Genomic DNA, 11887 nt, shown 5'->3' on the forward strand with positions numbered 1-11887 from the left:
TTCAATCTTTTATGTACTAACAACTCATAAAAAGAAAAAAAAAAAAAAAAAAAGAGCAAAGTTTATAACAAGAAATTACAAATTTCATATATTAGCCAAAAAAAAAAATGGATTCAAAGGGAGCTGCACCAAATCAAACTTATGAAGACTTTGTGCCAACTACAGAGTTGGTGCAAGAACAAGACTCTGATACTCTTCTCATTGATCTCACAGGTGATCTTCTTTTTACTGTTTTTTTCGATCGAGGGAATGAGTTGTCGTCTCCTTATATGTTTCGAGTGATTTTTGTTAGCTTTTGAGGTTGAGTCAGTCTCGAAGTTTATTTCCTTATGTTGTCATAAGCTATGTTGCTTGGACTCTCCAAAATTATTGTTGCATGTGGTACTTTTGGAGGATTAGACACACAACTAACGGACTTTATGTCCTTAGCACAATTATATCAGATGACATAATAGGATGTAAATGTCACATTTGTTGCTTGGACCATCCAAAAATTTTGCTGCATCTGTGTTGGATTCTCTAAAAATGGACAGATTTTTGAAGAGTCCGAACAACATAACATTTCAATGTATCTTATATTATGGTTTTTTTTCACATTTATTGTCATGTTGAAATTCTGCAGGTTTCAAAAAGGAACAAGTGCGGATTCAACTGACCAGAACAGGAGTTCTGAAGATCAGTGGACAAAGGCCAGTTGCTGAGAGCAAATGGCTTAGATTCCAAAAGGATTTCCCTGTTTCACAAAATTGTGACAAGACGAAAATCAGTGCAAAGTTTGAAAATGGCATTCTTCATGTCAAACAACCAAATCTGATAAGTTCATCAGAGAACAAAGGTCAAGAACTGCCAACATCTGATGCTCAACGGCAACAAAAACCAGCAGACGAGCCACAACCAACGCCTCAGAAGAAAAACGAAGAACAAACAAAAGACGAAAAAACACCATCACCAACAGAAGAATTGCCTAAACATCAGGCTACTAATGCTGACAAGCCTGAAATGGAAGAACCAAACACAAAAGAAGCTAAAGATCTCGCGGAAAAAACACCTGCTGAGAATACTGGTGCAAGTAGCACTGTGGAAGATGAAATTAGACCGAGTTATGCGTGTAGACTTGATAAAGATGCATTTATTGGAACTGCAGCTGTTCTAGCTGAGAAGCTGAAGATGCCAAGGAAATTGATGAACATGACTCTGATTGCTCTTTTAGTTCTTGGAATTGGCCTATTTATCAGCAATAAGATGAAATCAAACAATTAAATAGCTGAAGAATGATGTTTTTCGTCTAATAAACAAAACTAAGTTGGGATATTTGCATTTCTCCCAGCTCATGTGAGTGTGAATGAAGAAAACTCACTGACTACTACTCTCCTTTTTCTCATTGCATTGCTGAATTGTATACATGAAACATTCGTTTCAAAAATTTGTATCGAATAAAAATATGACATGACTTATACTAAGGTTTTCTGATATATGTCTGATGTGTGTTTATTATTAATATAAGAAGAGTAAATAGTCAAAAAGACACCTGAACTATCGATTTTCACACCCCCAACTATCAGTTGTTCCCTTTTCCTATCTGAACTATCACCATCGTTCAGGTAAGAAAAGGACCAACATATAGTTGGGTGTGAAACTCGCGAAGAAATGATAGATCAGCTGTGTTTTTTACCATTATCTCTTGCAAGAAAGCAAAAAAACTGAATTCATGTCCTAGGAATAGAGTCAACCCAAGATCAAGCACTAAGACTATATTAAAGGGAAAATAAGATAAATAAGGAGAAATACATCTGTAATTGACGACTAACCATCACGCCAAGATAGAGGCTAAACAGGAAATTCCTCAGGCATAACATTCCATAAAATATGAAATTGTGAGAAGTTACTAACGAATCACATTTCAATCGAACTACTATGGTTTTCGATGGATTAAGAGAAAGATAGATAACATAATAATTTCAAAGGTATGAATCTTGCTAGATATTAACTTGAGAGGCTAGAAGATATAAAAGCTCATTGACATTATTATATGACTATAATAACACATCATTTTGGATGTTGGACATTCTAGATTGAATCAAATGTGTAATACCTATTGAGGATGTGAAGGAGGGGGCTTCCTGATATGTGTTGCTTGTTCAAAACCATATGCAATTTCAATGAGTGTTGGCTCAGAACCCTTTAGTCCTCCAAATGAAATTCCGAACGGAGTTCCAGTTTTATCATAACCAGCTGGTACATTGATCCCTGGATAACCTCCTATCGCAAGATGGCCAGCAATGTCAGCACCAGGTGACATCAACGCGTCTATCTTATTTTCTTTCATCATCTTCTCGAACCCGTATTTGCATGCTTTTGTTATGTTCCTCAATGCCTCCCTTTCCAATTTCCCTATTCCATTTGTCTTCTCAGCTTCCAACATTATATCTTGACCATATTCTTTGAGTTTTTCCTACAATGATACACAAAAAGAACGAAACGCTTAAACCAAAAATAGTCGGCAGATGTATAGTATATAGTATAATATGTTAATAACAGTGTATAATCTATGTATAACGGAAAAGAACAGTCTAACTATTTTTGTAAAGATCCCTAATATGATCAAATGGTTACAGTGATTCGTATAACTGATCTCAACTTTGTCTAGTATCAAGGTGCAGTGAATTGATCGGCTAATACTAACCGGAGGTGAAATCTTGTTGAAGGCTATAACATCTGCCAAGGATCGAACTTGAGTGTGGACTAAATGTTTAAGATATGCATTTAGGTCCATCTTGAATTCAGCAGAAAGTGCTATGTTCTGAGCAACATCAATAGCATTGTTGACCAAGTCGGTGTAAGGTATTACCAGGTTGTCAACTAAGACTGCTCCTTTTTGCCTTCAAATTGTTTTATCCCAGAACAGAAGTTTGTATCTATTAGGAAATCAAGTAAAACTAAACTATAGAAAGGCATAATACATCAGTAGACACGTTAACTTGGCCTCAACTGGTAACTAGATACTTCTAACTTAGAGGATGCACATCTAGACACATCAACTCGTTGATCCATTGTGTCAGTTGACCACTCCAAACTTACAAAGTGATCATCTAGACACCTCAAATATTTATGTGCCATGTCAGCACCGGGTGTCCACGAGACACACTGGGGACGAATTGAGGTGTCTAGATGTGCACTCCCAAAATTTGAGTGTTTACTTGTCAGTTGAGACCAATTTTGAGTGACTATCTGTGTATTATGACATACAGAAATGCAGGTTAAAAACCGAAAAGGTTACCTTAAGGTGTTAAAATGCTGTTGGTAAGTTTTTATATCATTGGAACCAAAAAAGTCCTTTGAAATTCCTAGTCTTTTATCTCTGAGCCCATCAGCCTTAAGAAATTGCCGGTATCCACCATGTGGAATATAAGTGGAAGCCTTCTTAGTTGCTGGGAAATCATCTCGATCAAAGCCAACGATGACATCAAGAACCTCAACAGCATCAGTTACTGTCCTGCAGATTGGCCTGTTCTATGCCAAATAAATTTTAAAAAAATTGTGTGAACATTTTCTATGTTCATGTTTGTTACCATGTTCTTTGCATATTTGCATCTCTAATGTACTCCCTCCGTTCTAGTTCATGAGACCTATGTTCTATTAGTCCGTTCCAAGAAGAATGACACAATTCTTTATTCGGAATTTTACTTTAAATTTCTCGTTTTACCCTTAATAAGAAGTTTCTATAGCCACAAAAATGCTATAACGTGTTTAAAACTACAAGCAGTGGCGGATCCAGGATTTAGACTCCGTGGGTGCCAAATAGACTTATCGATTAAATGAATTTTATATTTGATTAAATTATTCGTCTTTTCGATATAAATTAATTTTAGTTCTCTAATTTTACTTAAAAGAACGTGTGCAGCAATTTCCTTTTTCTTAAAAAAACGTCTTTCTCAAAAAGATAGTTACAAATGAGATTCGAACCCGCAACATCAGCCTTCTAAAGTTGCCCTCCTACCGTGGCATCACAAGCCAATTTTGTTCTGTGGGTGGCACGCTTTATATAAATATAAATATTATATATATATACCTATGTATATATAGAGTTTCCGTCAAAGTTCGGGGGTGGCGTGGCACCCCCACATCCCTTAATAGATCCGCCTCTGAGTCTACAAGTTTCAAAAGCCAACAGAAAAGACGAATCTTCGAATGAATGTTACATATTCTGTCAAGAGGAAAAAACTTATAATATTGTTGCCGTTGGTTATTTTGGCCGATTGATCTACCAATATGTTAGTTTCAATGACTCTCGTTCGTTACACTTCTTCCTTGCTGCTTGGCATATAGTAGGTATCTGGTTTACCGCTTTTAGGTATTAGCACTATGTTTTTCAATCTAAATAGTTTCAATTTCAGCCGATCTATAGTTGATAGTACGTGTCAAGTCAAACTATGTCACATAAATTAGGACGAGGGTACTACTAGGGAGAAAAAACATTCAAAAAGATGTAGTTTTTACATACCCCACAGTGTCTTGTCTATGTGAAATTGGGATTACACCTGCCCTGCTAGTGAGGCCAACAGTTGGTTTGATTCCAACAACAGAATTAGCATTTGACGGAGATAGAATGGAGCCTGAAGTTTCTGTCCCCAATGCTACTGCTGCCATGTTTGCTGCTACTGATGTTGCAGAACCAGTGCTTGATCCCCATGGATCAGCACTTGCTACATAAGGATCCTGTAAGAACATGAGTAAAAACCACCAAATCATTAAACTCTTGTTAGTCTACAACAACATATCTAGTGTAATTCCATAAGTGGGATCTGTGGAGGGTAGAGTGTACGTAGACCTTACCCCTACCTCATAAAGATAGAGAGGTTGTTTTCGATAGACCCTCGGCTCAAATAAAAACATCTCAAAACAGTTTGAAAAAGAGAATACATAATTGAAAACAGTAACAACAACGAAATATAGTGCTATGGAAAGCAATACATAGCATACATAGAAAGAACAATAATAACAAGGAACTAGTCCGATAACAAATTAAAGTACATTTTGATATGTTTAAGATCGACCACAAGATTAAAGTACATTTTTGGTACATTCTACGTATCTTTAGTTTAAGACCAAGATTCAAAAGTCATCTTTACTTAAACTCCGTGCCAAGTGAAAACAAGACAAACAAAATGAAACAGAGGAAGTAATAAATATGGTAACTAATCGACAATCACATGTTAAAAAATCACTACTGGTAGAAAAATCTTTATACCGTCAGCGTATATAACTTAAATTCTTATTCTTTTACCAATGACTCACCAGAGCTTGTCCAAGTCTACCATTCCAACCATTAGGCAAGTTTGTAGCTCTAGAAGCAGCCCATTCAGTCATAGTTGCCTTGCCAAGTATGATAGCACCAACATTCCTCAACTTCTTGACAACACCAGCATCTTGTGGCACAATCGAACCGACAAGTGCTAATGATCCTGCTGTTGTGTTAAGCTTATCTTTTGTTGCAATGTTGTCCTTCACAAGAACTGGGATACCATGTAGCCTAGATAGTGATTTAGACGCGTTCGATTTTCGTTCTTGATCAGCTTTATCTGCAAGAATGAGTGCATCTGGATTCACTTCTATGATCCCTTTTAGAATTGGATTGGATCTCTGGATTTCATTTAGATAGAACTCAACAAGTTGTCTTGATGTAAGTTTGTTTTGCTTGAAAGCTTTATGAATGTGATCAATAGTTGTTTCTTTAAATGAGAATGTTTTTGCCTCAGTTTTATTGCTGAAGTTTGATAATATCAGAGAAATGAAGAGAATAGCAAGAACAGACATTTTTTTGTTTGTTAAAGTGATTGAAGATATTTGCTTAGTGTGTATAGCTGATTTTATATTAGGGACATAAAAATGGATAATGGATAAGAGTCTTGGAGTAACGGTAATGTTGTCTCCGTATGATAGGGCGAAGTCAGGTTCAACTAAGGGTCCGTCTAAACCGTTTTCGACGGAAATCTACGCTATGGTTAAAATTAATTTTGATGTATATATAGTACATATTGAACTCCCTTTTTACTTCTTCGTGTATTTACGTCTTCATATTTTGACTCCGTTTAATGAAAATTTTGGATCTGCCACTATGTGTGACCTATAAATTATGTGTTTGAGCTACATGGAATTAGTCAGTAGGACAGTTATGATTGTGTGAGGGTAAATTGTTTACATTACACCCCTCACACGCATTACTCCTTTCGGTCCCAAATATTAGTCGTTTGGACAAACTAAAAATTTATTCCAAATCTTTAATGTTTTTGAATATAAGAAGTCATTTACTTTCTTTTTTTCTTCTTCCAAGTTTACCCTTAGCACTTCAACTAGTGGAGTGTTAATTAAATGAGATATTTAAAGGGAAAAAAGTTAATTTAGGTAAATATTATTATAAGTAAAGTTATTAAATACTTCCTCCGTTCCTTTTTATATGTCACTTGCATTAAGAAACTAAGTAAATTTACAATTTTATCTTTATTTAATATTTTTTGAAGTCAACTTTTCAATAAATAATAAATAAATCCATCTCTTATTTTAAATTTGTTTGTTAAGATTTCTTTTTCGAAATCAGATTTTATAGAGTAATGCAATGGTGAAAATAATTAATCAATGTATAAAGTAATTACAGTGAACATTAATTAATTATTAGTTTACCTAGGTTGGTTAAATGTCTATCTTCAAGATTAATGAACTATCAAAGGTATAATAGGAAGAATATTGTAATTTATACATTGATTTTATGAAATTGACAAATATTATAGACCAACTATTTATAGTAATAATAACATATAAAAAAACGGAGAGATTATCTTTTTTAAAGGAGCTACAAAAATCATAAAAAGATAGAAAATAATCGACAACCACAACTTTCCCAAATGCCTTTTGAGGGTCCACAAATCACTATATATCAAACTTTATTTATAATCATCTTTTAGGACAAGAATGTGTTGCACGTGACAATAATTCAAAAATATATACTATTATATATAAACTAATTTTAAAACATATATTATATTTCTTGGTACACATAATAATCATTAAATAAGACGGCGAAAAATAAGTCATTTAAGATAATGTGTGTGTTTTCCTTTTTTTAAACCATTTTTAACGCCCTCCCCTTCATTTCATTTTACTCGTTCACTATAAAAAAAACGATATATATTTTACATAAATATGTAAACTTGATTTCAAAAAACTTAAAAATTTCACGAACTGCTGTCAGAGTGATCGACGAACTGGACCTACGGGCCGTCGATCAATCTACGGTCCGTCGATTGGAGTCGTCGATCAAGTCTGCCTAATAGGGCTTCACTAAAACAAGCATAACTTTTTACTCGAAGGTCGGATTTTAGCAAACTTGGTGGCGTTGAAAAGAAGATTTAATTATCTATCTTACAATAGGTAATGGGACACCTAATTCATTTTTTGCTAAGAGTTATGACCATTTGAAGTTGACCCAATCAACAATTTTCATCTAACTGGCTGCTGATCCTCACCTACGGTCCGACCTACGGACTGTAGATCGAACGACGGTCCGTGTTGGTCGGCCGTCGTTTGCATCAGAGGCTGGGTAAAGGGGGCCTCGATCCACGGACACAAACCACGAACCGTGGTTTGATCTACAGACCGTGGGTCTGTCCGTGGGTCGAGACTTAGCTGATTTTCTGAGCTGGTCTTGGGGAGGGGTTGCAGTGGTGAACCACGGGCCGTGATCTAACCTATGGTCCGTGGATGGCAACCGTGGGTTGCACCTGCAACTTCTTAGAATCTGCATTTTTGATCCGTTTCGGATACGGGATGTTACAAAACTTGATAAATTTAACGGTTTATTAAGTGCTAAATTTAATTCTTCATATTTCAAGGTAATATATATAATTCTAAAATAGTCTAAAAAACACATAAGTTAGTTAAATGAATATTAGATGCATTTACCTAAATATTACAACGATCTAAATAAGTAATTGATAATAACCTAGGGGGCATAAATAGAATCACTCCAAAAAATATACATTTACATTATTTTATTTATTAAATAATTTTAACACTTGGATTAATTTCAATTTTTTTTAAAACTAGTTTTGCCACTTAATAACTCACATATTATGTTAAATTTGTAATGTTACTCCATATTTGACTAAATTAATTCCAAAAAAAATCCAAAATATAATAGATATTCTATACAAAGGGATCAAAAACACACGTCAAATTAACTGAAGGTTAAATATGTTTACCTAAATACTACAAGAATTTAGTAGTATTTAAGGGACCAAAAGTGCAATTATTATTAAAAAATTATTAAATAATTATGACATGTGGTTAATTTCAAGTCTCTTTTTTTGTAATTTCAAATTGATCAAATTTAATATAGATGTCAAACATGAAATATAAAATACATAAGTCTAAATTATCATTAAAAAGTAAATCACCGACTCGATCTAATTATATGCCAAAGTGGGAAATCATTAAGCAACTGTTCTTTTTCATTACTTTAATTATTTAAACCTCATTAGCTGGCTAATTTAGAACCAAGGGGGTCAACTTTACAAGATTTTATATTATTTTATGAAAAAGAAAACGAATAAATATAATTATATATATTTTTTCTTAAAAGAATTAGAAAAATAATGAAAGTTCACATTGAAAATTATTCTAAAATTTCACATATCAAAGAATATATTCCTGCAATCTTGATGAAAGAAATACCAACTTTCTATACGTAGACAAAGGTTGTCCCTAACTAAAGCTTTCCCAAAAATAAATAATAAATACATAGGAAATTAAAATGTTTCAAAATTAAATTGAAGAAATAATAGCACTTTCAATTTCAAGTTATTGTAATACATGACTAAACACATTTACTTATACTATATGACTTTCAACACGTAATATATTTCGTGTATTGGACTATCCTTAACGAGAAATGAAGGGGGGAAAACATCATTGAAAAAAAATGGTAATCAATAGCTCTTGTTTTTGGTTAAATACATTTTAATATTTAATTAATTGATATGAACACTTATTGTCTAAAATACTAAAATTAAACTTGACAAATTTTACGATTTATTAAGTGTTAAAAACATACGTCTAATTAAAATATGTTTACCTAAATACTACAAGGACCAAACAAGAATTTAGTAGTATTTAAGGGACCAAAAGTGTAACACCCCGTATTCGAATCAGGCCAAAAATGAAGATTTTGAGAAGTTGCAGGTGCAACACGGTTGCCATCCACGGACCATAGGTCAGACCACGGCCCGTGCTGGTTTTCCATGGTTCACCACTGCAACCCCTCCCCAGCCAAGCTCAGAAAAATCGGCTAAGTCTCGACTCACGGACAGACCCACGGTTCGTAGATCAGACAACGGTCCGTGGTCTATGTCGGTGGATCAAGACCTCCTTTACCCAGCCTCTGACACAAACTACGGTTGACCAGCATGAACCGTCAATAGATCCACGGTCCGTAGGTCTGACCGTAGATGAGGGTCAGCAACCAGTTAGCTGAAAATTGTTGATGGGTCAACTTCAGATGGTAATAACTCTTAGCACAAAATGAATTATGTGTACCATGACCTATGGTTAGATAGATAATTGAATTATCTTTCCAACTCCACCGAGTTTGTTAAATTCCGACCTCCGAGTAAAAAGTTATGCTCGTTTTAGTGAAGCCCTATCGGGCAGACTCGACCTACGGATCCAATCGACGGACCGTCGATTGAATGACGGCCCGTCAGTCCAATCCGTCGATCACTCCGACAACAATTAAGTCAGGGGTCTTTTGGTCTTTTCCTATTTTGTTTAACCCCTTAGATACGTCGTTTATATCCTAAATCATGAGATTTTAGTCAGTTTAAGCCTAGAAACATAACTAGAACTTACCTTGTTAATCAAAACTTAGAAAATTAGAAGCAAGAGAGGAGGAAAAGGGTCAAGAACCCTAGTTCAAGAACGCAACAAGGTTCCATCAGTTCCAGCCCCGAAATCGAAAGATTTATCCGTGGAATTCGTCACCAGGTATGTGGGATTTCACTAGTGGGTTCCTTTCGCCCATTAGGTCCCTAGAATTCAGTCAGATTCTTGATTCCACGATTATGAACAGACCTAGGGTTTCTAGAATTGCAACAGATCATCATGAATTAATTATTTAAATGTTCCAAATCAGATTATCATGTTATTGCTCAGTTTCTTACATAAATTTCAGAACTCTAGCTATGTATTTCATTAGTTCTTGAATTACACATGCTAGGTCAGATATTTCAGTTATTCAGATATACATGCTCCAGTTTTATGCCACATTATCAGTATATTTTAGCATAAACCCTATTTTGAGTTATAAATCATGAGAAGCTTTTCTTTAAGACAACACTTGAGTTTTAAACTGAGTTTTTGAGAAAGTTAAGATGAGTTTTGAGAAAGAGCTTCTAAAACATGATTAGTATGACAATTGAGTTGGTCATCAATGTATGAATAGTATGGTATCTAGATATACCATCAATGTTTATGCAGTATGACTTCCCAAGTCATCAATGATCATAGTATAATATCATGTTGAATTGTTTTCTAAAAAGGAGTTTTCAAGTATGAGTATCTACACGTCAGTATTTTGAACTATTCAGTATTTTAGTCATAATATATTCAGTTATACATGCCTCAGTTTATGAATGCCTCATTATCAGATTAATTGTTGCATTCTCAGTTTGCATGTTCAGTTTCGAGCTATCCAGTATTTACAGAAATTCAATCATAACCAGTTAACCACTTAATTCATTGGGAGTAGCATAATACCAAGTTGGACTAGGGTTCAGCATACCCATATAGTCCCAGAACTACGAGCCACGTAGGTGTAAGTCCCCTCTGTGGGCAACTTTAGTTTAGTGATCACGCCAGTATGCCTCTATACCTCTGGCAGGGTATATTGGGTCCTCTCGATGGGGTGTATACATCGGACTCCACATTTAGCTCATGTGGTTTTATGTCGGTTATTAGTAGCTCCCACAGTTCAGTCAGACTCTTTTGCATTGACCATATTACAGTACAGTTAGTATTCAGTCTCAGTATGTTATAAATTTGGTCATTGCATCAGTTAGCTCAGTATTCAGTATTTTCAGTATCTATATCATGTTCAGATTATTTCATTGCTTCATTGCTTTGTTCAGTTATATGTTATTTCAGTTTTACTCTATCTTGCATGCTCAGTACCTTTCAAGTACTGACGCATACGTGCGCTACATCTTCTCGTGATGTAGGTTCAGGTTCTCAGCATCCAGATCACGCTTAGATCGATTCCCGATCTTCAGTTCAGCAGCATCAGTGGTGAGTCCTCATTCTTCGAGGACTAGTGACATGTTTATCTTTATCGCTTTTAGTCTTTAGTTTCAGTTTTGCTAGACCTAGTTAGGGCATGTCCCAACATTTCTAGTCAGTTTAGAGGAATATTTCAGACACAGTTAGATTCAGCTTGTTATTTTGAGTTTGATCTTTCTTTTGTATTAAACTCTCAGATTGGATATATTCAGTTATAGTATATGGGTATTCCCTATCTTTTCAGTTTATTTATGATTTAGCTTCCACATCAGTTTATTATCTTTAGTATGCTCATGATCATGCTAGCAGGGTTAGCTTGGGATCACTTGTGGTCCTAGGTCCGTGTCCGCGTCTCGGGGGAAGCTCGAGGCGTGACAAAAAGTGCATTTATTATTAAAAAATTATTAAATAATTATGACATGTGGTTAATTTCAAAACTCTTTTTAAATTAATTTCTCAAATATTTGGTTACCTATTCAAGAAGAAAACTCTAAGCTAACCAAAAGCAAGAAATCTATAGACAAAAGAAAGGCATGAAAATAAGTTAAGAAATATCTAAATT

General features: G+C 34.7%; 2 protein-coding genes across 2 annotated transcripts; one reads left to right on the forward strand and one right to left on the reverse strand.

The window, feature by feature from the left end:
- Positions 1 to 40: 40 nt before the first annotated feature.
- LOC125818478 (inactive protein RESTRICTED TEV MOVEMENT 2-like) lies at positions 41 to 1460 on the forward strand. The gene is made up of 2 exons (XM_049497969.1): positions 41 to 213; positions 623 to 1460. Exons 1-2 carry the CDS (start codon positions 108 to 110, stop codon positions 1258 to 1260), a joined length of 744 nt encoding a protein of 247 aa, XP_049353926.1. The 5' UTR covers positions 41 to 107; the 3' UTR covers positions 1261 to 1460.
- LOC125818473 (probable amidase At4g34880) lies at positions 1033 to 5814 on the reverse strand. Its single transcript, XM_049497965.1, has 6 exons — positions 5296 to 5814; positions 4502 to 4716; positions 3278 to 3505; positions 2684 to 2879; positions 2093 to 2452; positions 1033 to 1224 (listed from the first exon to the last, which is right to left on the reverse strand). The coding sequence occupies exons 1-5, from the start codon at positions 5812 to 5814 to the stop codon at positions 2093 to 2095; spliced, it is 1518 nt and encodes a 505-aa protein (XP_049353922.1). The 3' UTR covers positions 1033 to 1224.
- Positions 5815 to 11887: the final 6073 nt, after the last annotated feature.

This window comes from Solanum verrucosum, unplaced genomic scaffold, assembly GCF_900185275.1.
Source record: "Solanum verrucosum unplaced genomic scaffold, falcon-dt-bn FXZP01000462.1, whole genome shotgun sequence".
NCBI lineage: Eukaryota > Viridiplantae > Streptophyta > Magnoliopsida > Solanales > Solanaceae > Solanum > Solanum verrucosum.